Raw genomic sequence first — 15,318 nt, forward strand, 5'->3', positions numbered from 1 at the left:
CAAACTCTGGTTAATGTTATTTGGAGTGTGAAAGAAGAAAAACATTATATTGCCATTCCTACTTATCTTTATAAATACACTTCAAGCATTTACTTATGCCATCTTTATAAACATCAAAGTAGAATGGTAAGTAAAAAAGGAGTCAGATTTGGAGAGAGAGAAGGGGGTTGGGAGACCTCAACTGTGTGAAAGACTGATAGAATGAGAGTATAAAAAAATAAGTTTATCTGTAAACGGTGAAAAATGGATGATTGTCACCATACTTTTATCTAGTTTCCAAATCTTTCTAAATGGACATGTATTATGTCTCATGTATTATTTTACTGTTAGGAAAAGAAATAAAATTACAACATTATCCCAGTTGTCAATATGCACTTTACAGGCATTTCACTCTGTTGAATAGTGGTTAATGTTTGGGGTTTTTTTGTTTTCTTTTCAAGGTATCAATGAGTGTTTCTGTTTTGAATCTAGAATAGTATTTTAGTTAAGATTATTGCCACACCTTTTAAAGTTTTATGAGCCACGTAGGCCTAGCAAATAATTTCCGAAAATTGATTGATTACTAGGCAACAGCCGATCGATTCTGCTGACCTGGCACCGAGTGTATCATCTTGAGAGCATTTCTGTTTCCTTCCCTTCCCATGGCTTAGCAGTGCAAGTGGCTCTGAATTCTGTAAGGTGACGTTTCAGAAAGATTACATAGTAAATATAAGAATTTGCTAATTATTTTAAATACAGTAGATTGTTTCTGTTTTCCTCCAGTGACTGTCAGAGAATTATCCATTTGGACTGTCATTTGTTTCATCATTGTCTGCAATGACATAAAATCATTTTGAAGTTGGTTTCAGACTAAAAGTATGATTTTATTTTTTTTTTTTTAATTCCAGGAATGTATACAAAGACTATCGCTTCCTTGAGCTGGCCTGTGACTCACAGGAAGACGTAGACAGCTGGAAGGCTTCTCTCCTAAGAGCTGGGGTTTATCCCGATAAATCTTTAGTAAGTTGCATTATATCTTGTATTTTACTATCATTAACTATGCTTAAGACGTAATTCTACACACCAGATAATGGAGAAGCTAGTTCTCTTTTGACTTAATTAGTTTGGAGCCGTTCTAAGTAATACTTTGCTTATATTTCTTCTCTCCATTAGTTCCTGGAAATTTATCAGTCTGTTTGTTAGAGAAAATGCCCTCCTCTGCCGTAAAACATAGTATGTGTCATCTCAGACCAAGAGAGGATTTGTTTTAACTTAAAATCTTATTTTCCTTTATGTGGTATTTCACACCTGTCCTAGTGTTCAGCTATTAAGAACATTCTTCATCTAGTCATAGTATGTATAGCATGTCCCAGCACTATTTCATATCCTTAAATATGCACTTATTGTTATAAAAATCTCCGTCCTTTTCTTATGTCTGTAGTACCTGAATGCAAAATTCTATCTGCATTCAAACTCTGGTTAATGTTATTTGGAGTGTGAAAGAAGAAAAACATTATATTGCCATTCCTACTTATCTTTATAAACACACTTCAAGTGTTTGAAATCACTTCCCTCATTCAAGTTAATAAACAGAACTTCTCTTTGTGTTCTTTGGGAAACGTCTGGATTTAAATTTCAGACGCCCCCCCCCCCATGTGGGCACACACAGCGTCAGACAACGGTGCAGGTGCGCGGCTCTCGCTGCTTCCTCCCTGTTCCCCGTAAGATGTTGTGTCCAGGCGTCTCCTTGGAGCGCAGGTGCTGAGACCGAGCCTTGGGGAATGGGTCCAGCTCCACCCTCGTGCCGCTAACTTGGCTCTAGATCGCTTTCTGGGACCCGCCATGCCCAAGTCAGATCATTTCTAGGCCCCATAGGAAGAGTCTTCTCAGAAAAAGTCTGAAATATGGGCGTAAGAGGTACAATTAAGGCATCTCTGGAGGAACTTTAGACTTGACCACAGCCCCGAGGGGGCACTGGAATTTAACAGAGTTCCAGACGTAAATGATCGGGGATTTGTGCCTAAATGTTCCCTGGTTGCTGTTCTGATGGCTCACAGGTAGACCTCTGAACCCCATCCCTGCCTACCCTTGCCTGGCCAGTTCCTAAAACAGCGGACCCCCCCACACACACACACACACATGCCCTGTGCCCTCCAAACGAGGTGAAACAAGACCCTTTGCCAGTGATATCCAAACACAGACGTATCTGTATGATTTCCATAATCGCCCAAATTCTGTCATTTGTGTACATATTTACTTCCATAGCTAATGCATGTGAGGAATCATTTAAAAACTAGGAGGACAACTTACACTTTTGTTATTAATTCTAATCATTTCCTCTTACTCTTCCCTCTCCGTTGACGGTACTGTGTTTAGTTTCACTAAGATTCTATATTAAAAATATACATATACTTGATTTTTTATTCATTCAATCCCATTTCCTGTTGAGCCAATGCTTTTTTCCAAGCACCAATCAGAGCACTGGTGCTCCCGAGGTAAACAATAAGGTCCCATCCCCAAGGAGCAGACATTAAACAAGTGAACGAGTAACTGTGTAATTAGTGTGATTTTGAGAGAGTGATGCAGTCTATAAAAAATAAAGAAAACTAAAGGGACAGATAGAGAGGGGCGGGTAAGCTTTGTTTTAGTAAAGATGGTGAGGGAAAGCCCCTTTGAAGAGCTGCCATTTGAGGAGGCGCCTGAGGGAAGGGAGTGAATGAAATGAAGGGGAGACTATTTGTGGAAAGGACTAGCAAGGGCAAGGCCAGCTCAGTGTCTCAGAACAGCAACAAAAAGTCAGTGAGTCTGGAAGACAACGAAGGAGAACCAAAGCAATTGGTGGTTTCCACGAGGGGGGTCAGGGCAGATTATATTGGTCGTGAAGGATGTGGAGAGCATTGGAGTTCTGAGTGAGATGGGAAGCCCTTTGAGGGGTTCGAGCCAGTTAACGACATGATAAGATGGACATTCTCTAAAAGATTATGTGGCAGGGTATTATAGGAAGCTACTCCTGTGTTCAAGCAGAGGTTTTAGGGTCAAACTACTGAGACTGAAATTCTAGAAGTTCGTATGTAAGTTGTGAGACCTCTAGCCTTTTTGTTTCAAAATTGCCATTTCTAAAATGGAAATTTCAGGAGTCTCCTATAGCTTGGTTGACAGGATTAAGAGAAAATGCAGGGATAGCATGGAACAGATGGGCACAAGTAAGCACTCCATTTATGGTGGTGATGATAATTACCATTCTCATCATGGACTGCTTTCTTCAACAAGTAGGTGAGAGCTCAGTGTGGATATTATAGTGTAGCCCAATGAGATCATAAATACTTTATGCTATTTTCTATTTCTAAATAATGTTTGGTTGTATAAAATGTTTATGTATGGGCGTATGTTTTCCTACCATGCAACAGTAATGTTTGTGAAAGTTTTTTTTTTTTCCAGTCGTGCTTTTATCAAACGCACTAGACAAGTTTGCTATTGAAAGAAATTAGGTAATGCATCTCCTCCGAAGGAAAACTGTCTCAGAAAAGTAAAATCACCTCCCTATCTCTGGTGAACGGTGTTTCATAAATCTGGATTTTCCTGTGTCCATAGCTCTGCACGCCAGCTGGCGGTCAATGGAATATTGGCTATTTTTTATCAGAATACTCAATTTCCAGCGAATCTAGAGTTGTCCTACACAATCTATTTGATTCTTTCTACATCATTCTTGTTTATAAATTTGCTTTTGGTACAGTTGCTTGGAAGGTTGAGACAAAGGGGTTTTTTACTATATGCCAAAGACACGACAGGAAATGAAACTTGGCAGTAGGCCATGAACATTGCTTTTCTCAGTTTTCATCATAAACAATATTTGCATTTCTTATGCACCATGTAGTTCTGGAGGTTACATTACACGATTGCTTGACTTTCAGACTTTAAATGGCAGCTAACTGCTGAAAGCAATCTGAGTAGAATGCTTGTGTCAACATTCATTTTGTGAGCATGCTTCGATTTGGGGGGAAGGATACTTTGGGGTACGGTTACTCCTAATTTAGAAGGATTTGATGAAAAAGTCAGATTAACCTAATAACAGATGTCTCTCTGTAAGTGAATTTTTAGGACTTCTGGTGTGTCATTTAGGTTTTATATCAATAAACCATTGAGTTGACAACAAATCAATCACTATTCTAAAAATGACACATTTATTTATCATTCGTGGGCGTAAGTCTAGACTCAAGAAGTTCTGCTTTCTATACAAAACACGTCTATGTTGACTGGGGAAACATCTACAAAGATCATTTTTAAGAATTGTGTAATTTTGGCTTCCTTTTGATAAATAGCCATCACCCCCATTTTGGTTTTGTATAAATGTTTTTTTCAACTAAGATTGCCCACTTTTTATGACATGCTTTTCCTTATATTTTTCCTATCATGTCCACAAGATGGAATGTTTCTGTGTCACTTGCATCACAGTATTGGCTCTGCTACCTGGTGTTTTCTGTCCCTCGGGTTGTTTCTCTTGGAGTGTTCACGGGTTTTTTTTTTTCTTTCTTTATCTTCCACTCTCTTCTCTCCCTTCCTTCCCTTCATCCATCACTGTTATTGTAGACTTGAGAAATTCTAATATAAAAAGATGTACTTCTTACTTTATAAGAGTTTCAAGTCTAGTGGAAGTTAGGGCTGCAAATAAATAATTACAACGTGGTAAGCACAACAGTGGATATCTGTATAAAAGGCAACAGCCCAACTCGATTTCTATATGGACTTTCTAATTACCTTTTGTCCCTTAATCTTTTTGGATCCAAAGGAAAATGTAGACTTCACATTAGAGCAGTGTGATGTGTGGCCCTAAAATGGAAATAAGGAGTCCTGGATTCAGGTTCCAACTATGACACTGTTGAGTGGTTAGGTCCTCTTTCTGAGAAGTCATAGTACTTTAAAAATGTATTGAAATCTGAATTTGGATTTAGCAGAGTTTTAGTTCTTTAACTACTCTTTCCTTTGGCCATTAAATTAAAATCATAACCACTATACAATTTTATATTGTCAAATAATTGAATTGCTACAAAATGTTGAAGTAAAGGTGTTCCTAATGGAATTAGTTCATAGTATTTGGGGTTTTTTTTTTTTTACTGATGAAGAGGAGATGAAAAGTATGTGTGTGCCAGTATCATAGGCTACAATCAAAGAACTTTTAAAAGATTATTTACAGGAAAAAAAATGTGTGTACATGCATCAGTAGGTGTGAATATGCATAAATGTAGATTTCACTAGATATCTAAAGAACGTGACATAGAAAATGATGGACTTCTCTGGCACAGTTTTGTCAGCTAACGGCATGACTTAAATTGTGTATATACACTAAAGAATTCCAAATTCTTTGGAACATTTTGTGTGCAGAGAAACGAGGCAGACTTTAAGCCTGACCTGCTCACGTTTGAATCCCGATGCCTCTACTTACTGGCCGTGTGGCTCAGGCAACTTACTTAGGTCTTCAATTGTTTATTCTTTTTCTTAAACTCAGAATAATGCTACCTTCCCCTGCCTGACTTTAGAGGATTAAGTGAGCACTGTTGCTGCCCGTGGGTGAATGTGCTCAATGCCACGTAGCCTTTATTATGATGAAAAATTATTAATGGTCCATGAAGCCCCAACTCCCAGTGTAGCGGTTCATTTTTCTTTGCAAAGTACCAGCAGGACTTGGGCACGCGAAGGAGAATTTCCTCAAGTGTTGGCCGAGGAGGCAGGATTGCCTACGGGGTGTCTTGGGGTTGGGCTGCCCTGGAGCCAGGCCGGCTTGGAAGGCTCCGTTGGTCCGTTTGTCCGTCAGGAGTGAGCCCAGGGGGCCGTCTGTCAGGGAGAGTGAGGACCCACGAGCCTGCCCTCTGGTGCTGGCCCACGGGCTTCCTGAAAGAAGCAGCCTTCAGAGTACTCGGCGCCCCGGAAATAAATGTGGTGCAAATTCCGCCTTGCCTGTTTGTTACATTGCGCACGTCAGGATTTCTGAGGGATTCCCGCAGCCGGACGGTCCTCCGCCCCCAGGCACGAGTGAAGTGAGGAGAAAAGGCGGCAGGACGTGAACCTCTGGATTCCAGGCTTTGCCAGGCCCGGTGAACGCCTCTAGGGCGGCTTTGGAGTTAGAAACCAGTCCATCAGCGAAGCCTTTGGGGACTTCAGACATTCTTGGTGGAAAGACTCTAAAACTGAATGTTTCTCTGTGGCGGATAATCACTGGCCGGGGGAGGGGAGGGGTGGTCTGCGCATCGTCCGCGGGCGAGAAGACGGCTGCGGGACGCCCCCGGCCTGCTGAGGTGTCGCGTCGCCGGACCCGCGCTCACGCACGCGCACTCACTCACCGCCCCCACCGACTCGGACGAGGCCCGCACTGGCCCGGCCGCCGCCGCTCGCTCTCGGCGCGTCCGCACGTCAGGCCGCCACGTGGCCGGCTCTGCAGTGTCGCCGTCCTTCCGGCGAGGCGCTGGCCGCGGTGAGCCGTGCGTCGCCGTCGGAGGGAGCGGTGGCTCAGTGCGGTCCACCCCCCGGCCGCCGACGCAGGACACCGTCGGGGAATGACCGGAGGAAACCAGAAATGGCCAAGCCAGCCGCGCCCTCCACGTGGGGGTTTCTCGTAGTTAAGGATCGAGGCCCTGTGACGTCATCGTTGCCCCCACACGCAGAACCGTGGGCCTCAGAGCAGGGCAACCCCGTATCGCCCACGCAGACGGACGCGGTTGCGCCCGAACGTTGCCGCAGACCGGAAGCTGCGCGGCGGGGGGGCCCAGCGACCCCCGTGCGCCTGCGCACTGGCCGCCGCGCCGCCCTCCCCGTAGAGCAGCGTCCTGTCACTCTCTGACCGTCCGACCGAGCTCTGCTCCTGACGAAGTTCCGGGCATCTCCCCCGCCCCCCTGAACGGTTGGCGTGTCCTTCCAGAGACGCTTCCTCCTCCCCTCATTCATCCTCGTGTCCGTGCGTGTGTCCCACGAGGGCCGGGGATGGGAACGGCGACGCCAGGGCGACGCCCCACGCCACGAAGCTGCTCCCGGCTGTCGCCTCAGTGTCCGTAAACTTGCGTTCTGTCCTAGTAACCCTGGTAGCCGCGGCGGGCCTCGGACGGGACGTTTCCCCGGAGTCACCGCTTGGCGCGGTTTTTTTTTTTTTTTTAAGATTTTATTTATTTGACAGAGATCACAAGTAGGCAGAGAGGCAGGCAGAGAGAGGGGGAAGCAGGCTCCCCGCTGAGCAGAGAGCCCGATGCGGGGCTCGATCCCAGGACCCCGGGACCATGACCTGAGCCGAAGGCAGCGGCCTAACCCACTGAGCCCCCCAGCCGCCCCTTGGCGTGGTTTTTAAGAACATCCCCTCCCCGGTGGTTGCCGCCTTGCCCCGTCGGAAAGTCGCTGTGCGCCGCATCCGGGTCTCCCGCCGCGCTCCGCCCGCCGCACACCTGCACACGCTTCCCTGACAGCCCTTCCCCTGCGCCTCAGCGAGCAGCTGCCCCAGGCCCCGTGGGAAGAGCGCGGTCTGTTCCCTGCGCGGATCCCATCCCGTCGTCCCCGCAGGATCTGACCTCGCAAGGACCCGGGCTGCCCTGGGAGTAATGAATCACCGCTTTATTTTTTCGTCCGTGCGGGACTTAAGTCGTGCGACATGAGTCGCCGCCCCGTGGCTGCGGGGGACCGCAGAGCCGTTCGCCCGTCGCGGGTCGCGGGCCGCGCTCCGCGTCTCCGTCCCGAGTGTCTCTTGCAGAGATGACTGCGTGTGTCGGCGACTGACCTTCGAGAGCCATTTTCTTGAACGCGGCCCGGTGTTTACTGTGGCCTCGTCCCCGGTCTACAGCTGTGGCTCCCTCGTCCCCGGTCTACAGCTGTGGCTCCCTCGTCCCCGGTCTACAGCTGTGGCTCCCGGGCCCGCCCGAGCCAGGACGCGCGGGTGCGCTCGTGACTCGGCCCGCTTACCGCGTCTCCGCAGAAGCACCCACTCCTTTCCCCCCGCGCTGGCCCTTTCTTTTTCCACCTTCTTGCACACCAGGGGCGCAGCGTCTGTTGAAAAACGCCCGGCTGACGAAATCTTCCACCGCTTGGCTGTCGGAGGACGGCCGTCGGGACGGGCAAGCCGACACACGGGCTATTTTGCCTTTCGTGCTGACGGTCTCTCATTACCCGCTCAGAGCAGGGCTTTTTGGCCCGGTCCCCATACTCCAAGGATTCCGGGTAGAAAGAACGGGGGAGATCTCGGTCATGATTTTCGGCCGTTATAAATACATGATTTCATTTCATATAAGTGGGTTCTTTGATTTGCCCACGGGCTCTGGGTGTTGTATGCATGTACGGGATGTCAGCGGATAAAGTATTTGTTTTGATTTTGTTCTAGCGTGAAAAACCTTAGAATCTTTAAGTGTATGTTTAACGTGTTTCTTTTTCTTTTTCCTTCCTTGCGGCTGCGTGCACAGGGGAACAACAAAGTAAGTTCTTGGTCCCTCTGTGGCTTCTCCTGCTCTCCAGCTCCCACTCCCCCGCCGCATGTATCTTGGCAAGAGCGTTGCTGTGCACGTTGCAATGACTGTTGTGTGTAGCCGCGCGCCGGTGGTCTAGGCCTTGCACATTCCGGGGGAAGTACGCGTCGGGACTACCCTAAGGGCTGCTCCGTTTTGACCTTTGGGAAGGGCAGTGTTAGGTTCCTCAGGGCTGGCTGTCGGGGGGTTCAGAGAGGTTGATGATATAAGGAAGGAGGTCGACACCGAGAGCAAAGATTATGAAGATTGAATAATCAGGGCTCTCCCACAGAAAGGGCGCAGCAATCTCATGGAACTCAGGGCAGCGAAGTTTTTGACCAGAAATCAAAGCTCTCACATTAACGTGCAGTTATAAAAGCCCCAAGCTGAAGTCTTAAATAGCAGGACGGCTGGCTGTGCTGGTGCAAGTGAACTAGATCAGGGCTCGGGCTTTGAAGGGGCCTTAAAATGGATGGAGGGGGGGGGGGGTTCCTCATTTGACTTGGCTTCTGCTCCCTGATGCGTTCCAGCTGGACGGAAGCAGGAGGGTGTGGGGCATGGAGAAGGCCCGAGTGTGCTGGTGGCTTTGTGAAACCGAGCAACACTCACCGATGGTGAAAATTATCTTAATGTTGTCACTGCTGTTAGAGAAATGAGCATTGTACTCATTTGTACGGTGGCTGGCTTGTTTGCATTTAAATTCAGTTCTCCCAGAAGATTGGAACTACTTCTCACTTGTAGTTAGGCAAGAGGGTCTTAAGTTGAGCAGGGTGATTTGTTTTTCCTGTTTTCTGTGGAGAACTATTAGTGTTTCATCCTACCAGGTGGCCCACTTAAAATGGGCTTCATTGAATACAATAGGAATTGAAAAGAATCTGTTCTATAAGGGGCTGCCTGCATATTTAAGCCAGCTGGAATTCATCAAAATTGCTGTTCATAAGCCATACGTATAGAATGTAAAACAAATGTGGGAAATCTTGCAGTTTAATCTGATGGAATGTGCTGTTATAGAACATGTTGAAGTCGTGGTTGGTATTGAAAATGTGTCACTTTATGAATTTATGTCTGGGTAGAACTGCTTGTGACCCAAGTAATAATGTTTAATAAAGTTAAAAATACTACAAGAAAAGTACGAGATAGACATTTGTGACAAAAGAGGCAGTAAATTCTCTCCATGTTTTAAAAACGCCAGGTAGCTTATGAAATTAGAGCTTTCTTACACAAAGTGAAGGATACTATGTCTACCCTAATACTACCATTGTTAGAAAAAAAACATTTGAACGAAATATAAAAACTCATATTTTGGTTCTTACAGCCTATGATGTATTTCAGTTCTTGGGTAGTAAATATGTCTGATCTGGTCGTTTCTATCGAGTCTCTTATCTAGAATTTTCATGGGCTCCATCTCTCGTTTGTTTGTTAAGTACCATGAGCTAATTATGCGTGCGCTGACTGATGATCCGGGAGCCAGCTGCTGACGTTCTGGGGGGAGTGCTAACCCTTAGACCACTCGAAAAGCATTAATGATTTGCCTCTTTCCTAGTGATTCGCTGATACTTTACAGGGTTTTGTAAAAGCCCCAAAAGAAAATACTTCTCTAAAGGACTTGTCCATTTATTGTGTCTTCTTGGTCAAGTTCTTCTGGGCGATGTTCGCTTTAATAGAGTTTACCAATTTTCAGATAATTATAGTGCAATAGCAGTGAAACCCCGCCATCTAAGCTGCTGCTCCTACGGGTACGTCCAGGATGTTGCAGAAGACTTTCCGCGGTCTTCAGGGTCCTGGAGCCACCATCTGCATCATGAAGACTCTGAGGGGGTGTCCTCAGGTGCCAGAGGCTCAGCTGAGGAGTGTTAAAGACCTGGGCACCGAGGGTTTTGGTTTTTAGTAGAAGAGTGGCTACTTTGGAGGTTCTGGTATTTATTGCCCTTATGCCTTAATTTTTCATTGTTTATGTTATGAATGGTGGAAAACTGCAATGCTAATACTTTTAAAATCCGATCATTATACTGACCATGCGCTCTGGCACGAAAGAGCCTCCTGAAATCACAAACAGCCCATCTGCATGCTATTTTCCGTGCGCTTAGAATTTCAGTATAAATGGAAAACATTGGAATACAAGCTGTGCTGTCTCCAGAGTATAGATCTGGAGTCTTCAAAAGGAGAGTATGAGATTCTTTTTTCCCTCTGATTCTGGAATGCTTGTTCTGAATTGTCCCCAAGGCAACATACCTAACTTGTTGCCTGCCCTGTGCGTGAGCCAGCTGTAAAAGGTGACTCATTTTAGACTCACAATGGCTAATTGTTTACTTAGGGAATGGCATTTTATTATTTATGATATTAACCAGACTCTAATGAGAATGAAGTCTGCTAAATTAATGTTTCTTTAGAGCAGGGTGAATGAATTCATCATCCCACATACATTATGTGCAAACACACACACACACAAGTAGGTGTATATTCTGAAGTGTATGGAATAAGCTACTATTCATTTTCTCAGTAACAACTAAGCTGATCTGCTTCATTGTCCATTAGGTTATACTTTGGGTTTAGGATCTAATCCTCTAAACTCCAAGGAAGCAAACTTTCATGATAGATGCACCTTTAGATTTATATTATGAGGGAGTGATACATCCAGGTTCATATTCCTCTTTGAACAATTGTATGTATTTTGTTATTTTTCCTTAAAAAGCATATTTTCCTTTTCTGCAGAGATCACAGTTGCTTGGGAAAAAAAAAAAAAAAATCCTTCCAGGCCCGTTACTTATTTTTCCTTTTGAAAATGTTTTTCTGTTGGCATAGTGATACTCTGAATTGCTTAGGGTAGAGTCTGTCTCCTCCTCAGAGGGGTTTCCCTGAACTGTGGATTCCAAGTCCATGTCTGCATGAGGGAGACAGAGTCTGGGACTTCATGAGTCACTTTGGGGAATGTGAAAACATATGTACAGTAATGGGGTTGGGAGATGTTGTTTTTGTTCTTTTTCTTAATTTGTTGTACACAAATAGAAAAAAGTCATTTGCAGAACTGAGGCCTTCAGGTCAAACGTAATCTCCATGTCTCTTGTCCTAGAAAGAAGACATTTAATTTCCTTATTTAATTTGATGCCCTCTCTTGGTAGGCATTTCTAGGAATATAATAGACTTTTAATTTTATTTCTTTATTAAAGACTTCAGGTTGTTGAAAATCTTTGATAGGGCAAATTACAGGTAAAGAAATACTTAAAATAGTAAGGAATGAAATTCTATAACAAAAGCTCTCAAGTTTTTTAATGATGTTGGTACAGAAACATAAATGAAAACTAAAAAAAGAGAGAGAGAGAGAGAGAGAGAAATCCTGCTGAATCCAGAAATGTGAATGCTTCAAAAAAATTTTAAGTTATGGGGAAAAGCTATACTTAATCTCTTAATCTCTATGAATCTTTTGAAAGAGAGGTCTACTCCTTTTTTACTTCAGTCTTCTTAAAGTATAGGATTCTCAAATTTTTTCTGGCAGAAGTATTAAGTTGACCACCTCCTTTAGAGAGAAGGAACATTTGAAAAGGAGAAATAGAACCAAAACATGCTAAAACAGTTTTTTTTTTTAAACTAAGTGTTACATTCTGGTTAAGTTAAATGCAACAATAGAACACACATTGGAGGGCTTTGCTGTTTATGAAAAGAAAGGAAAATCAGATTTAAACACTTGTTTTTAGATTTAAAAAATACTTTGGTGATTTCCAAACATATTCAACAAGACAAGTGGACACGGTTGGCCTCCATTAATGAGAAAAGTAGTTATTACCTTGAGTATTTATTTTGGGGATCCACTGGATTCCAGAAGTCATTTGCAAAGATAGAGTGTGCCAGATCAAATATCACCAAAAATATATCATACTGAAAAATTTAGATGTTAAATGCATGATAATTTGTCCTGTATCTTACGCCAGGCCTTGAACTCCTAAATTCTTGCCTTTGGTTGAAGCTGAGAGACTATAGATAACCCTGAAAACCCATCACCAAACCTATAAAGAACCAGACAATACAGTGCAATAATGTATATTTCCTTTATAATATTTAAAATATGTGTAAGTACAAATAAGAACATTCTAAGCACTTTAGGTATCATGAGCTCCACCTGGGTTTTCTATTTTCTTTGAATAACATATAGGCTGAGCCCATCTGATTTGCTTAATTTATGCATAACCCAATAAGACTCTCATTAAAGTGAAGAGAAAAGATGAAAACTTACTGGCCTCAAAGTGTTATTTTAGTTCCATGTGCATATAAAAATGAATGGTCTGTCTCAATCTTCGCAACACCAATAAGCCTTTGCTTCTTTTTTGGCAAACCTATGTTAAAAGACCATTGCTTAAAGCTTAGTTTTTGAACACTCCTTCCCCCACCCCCCACTGAACTTTTATCTTAATCAGCTGGAGCAAAAGGCAGTTCAATTGGAGGCAGAAGACTTTGAAAGTAAGTTGTGATCTATATTAGGTTTCCAAATTTATTAATCTTGCCAGACAGACGCTATAAGAATTGATCTGTTGCTGGGAGAGCTCACAGTGGGTGGTAGGAGGGGGCCTTCTGAAGGGTATATGGGCCTTATGTATAGATTTTATTTCCTCCATTGTTTTCAAAATAAGTGACTTCGCTCTAGTTGATGAGAATAATTTTGTCTTCATAGCTTTTTTTTGACATATTCTGAGTATTCTTTTTAAAATTTTATGTCCAATGTAGTTAAAATACCATGTTAATGTATATTAGTTCCACATGTACAATGTAGTGATTGAGTATGGTGGTTCAACAGTCCCATACATCACCTGGTGCCCATCCAGACAACGGTGCTCCTTAATCCCCATCATCTGTCGGCCTATATCTTTTTTTCCCCTTTGTTTGCTGTTTTGTTTCTTAAATTCCACATGTGAATGAAATCAAATGGTATTTGTCTCTCTCTGGTTCATTTCACTTAGTCTCTAGTCCATCCATGTTACTGCAAATGGCAGGATTTTGTTCTTTTTTATGACTGAATAATATTCCCTTGTATGTACACCACATGTATATCCACTCACCTGTTGATGGACACCTGGGCTGCTTTCGTAGTTTCACCATTGTAAATCGTTCTCCAATAAACATAGGGGTGCATATATATCCGTTCAAATGAGTGTTTTTGATTTCTTTGAGTAAATACCCACTAACATGATTACTGGATCGTCGAGTAATTCTATTTTCGATTTTTTTGAGGAAGCTTCATACGCTCTTGCACAGTTGCTACACCAGTTTGTGTTCCCACCAACTGTGCACGAGGGTTTCTTTTTCTCCTCCTCCTCCTCCTCAATACTTGTTTCTTGAATTTTTGATTTTAGCTATTCTGACAGGTGTGAGGTGGTATTTCATTGTGGTTTTGATTTGCATTTCCCTGTTATTGAATGGTGTTGAGTATCTTTTCATGTGTCTTTTGGCCATCTGGATGTCTTCTTTGGAGATGTGTCTGTTCGTGTGTTCTACGCACATTTTACTGGTTCATTGTTGTTGTGTTTTTTTTTTAAATGTGTATTGGATTGTATAAGTTCTTTATTAATTTGAATACTAACCCTTTATTGGATATGTCATTTGGTATCTTCTTATCTTCTCCCATTTGGTAGGTTGTCTTTGGTTTTGTTGGCCATTTCTTTTGATGCACAGAAGCTTTTTATTTTGATGTGGTCCCAATAGTTTATTTCTGCTTTTGTTTCCCTTGCCTCAGGAAACATATCTAGAAGATATTGCTATGACCAATGCCAGAAAATTAGTGCCTGTCCTCTCTTCTAGGACTTTCATGGTTTCAGGTCTCACATTTAAGTCTTTCATCCATTTTGAGTTTATTTTGTGTGTGGTGTAAGAAAGTGGTTCAGTTTCATTCTTCTGCTTATAGCTGTCCAGGTTTCCCAACACCATTTGTTGAACAGACTCTCTTTTGCCCCTTGCATATTCTTGCCTCCTTTATCGAAGATTAATGGACCATATAATTGGGGGTTTATTTCTAGGCTTTCCATTCTTCTCTGTTGGTCTATGTGTCTGTTTTTGTGTCTGTTTAGATTACTGTGGCTTTGCAATGTAATTTGAAGTCTGAAATTACGATACCGGTTCTGTATTTCTTTTTCCAGATTGCTTTGGCTATTGCAGGTCTTTTGTGGTTCCACAGAGATTTTAGTATTGTCTGGTCTAGTTCTGTGAAAAAAAAAAAAAAAGTTATTTTGATAGGGATTACATTAAATGTGTAGATTGCTTTGGGCAGTATAGACATTTCAACAGTATTTGTTCATCCAGGCAATGAGCCTGGACTATCTTTCCATTACTTTGTGTCATCTTCAATTTCTTTTATCAATGTCTATAGTTTTCAGAGTATAGGTCTTTCACCTTTTGATGAAATATATTTCTAGGTATTTTATTATTTTAGGTGCAGTTGTAAACGGGCTTTTTAAAAATTTCCCTTCCACCACTTCACTATTAGTGTATAGAAATAGAAAAGAGATCTATACGTTGATTTTGTATACTGCAACCATACTGAATTCATTTATACATTCTAGTAGTTTTTTGGTAGAATCTCTAAGGTTTTCTCATACTTACGATACTATCATATCATCTGCAAACAGTGGAAGTTTTATTTCTTCCCCACCAATTTGGATGTTTGTTTGTTTGTTTGTTTGTTTTTAATTGTTTATTTTTTATTAACATATAATGGATTATTAGCCCCAGGGGTACAGGTCTGTGAATCTCCAGGCTTACACACTTCACAGCACTCACCAGAGCACATACCCTCCCCAGTGTCCATAACCCAGCCACCCTCTCCCCGCCCCCCTCCCCCCAGCAACCCTTAGTTTGTTTTGTGAGATTAAGAGTCTCTTAAGAT

The 15,318-nt window shown here is 42.9% G+C and overlaps 1 protein-coding gene across 3 annotated transcripts in view; it reads left to right on the top strand.

Annotated features, from left to right (window-relative positions):
• The window catches only part of DNM3 (dynamin 3), a 540,277-nt gene that overhangs the window by 439,286 nt on the left and 85,673 nt on the right, over positions 1–15,318 (top strand). For all 3 annotated transcript variants that reach the window (XM_059412463.1, XM_059412462.1, XM_059412461.1), the window contains exon 16: positions 888–999. In XM_059412463.1, coding sequence (XP_059268446.1) covers positions 888–999 — 112 coding nt within the window. The remainder of the gene's footprint in view (positions 1–887; positions 1,000–15,318) is intronic.

Source organism: Mustela nigripes, chromosome 10 (genome assembly GCF_022355385.1).
Source record: "Mustela nigripes isolate SB6536 chromosome 10, MUSNIG.SB6536, whole genome shotgun sequence".
Taxonomy (NCBI): Eukaryota; Metazoa; Chordata; class Mammalia; order Carnivora; family Mustelidae; genus Mustela; species Mustela nigripes.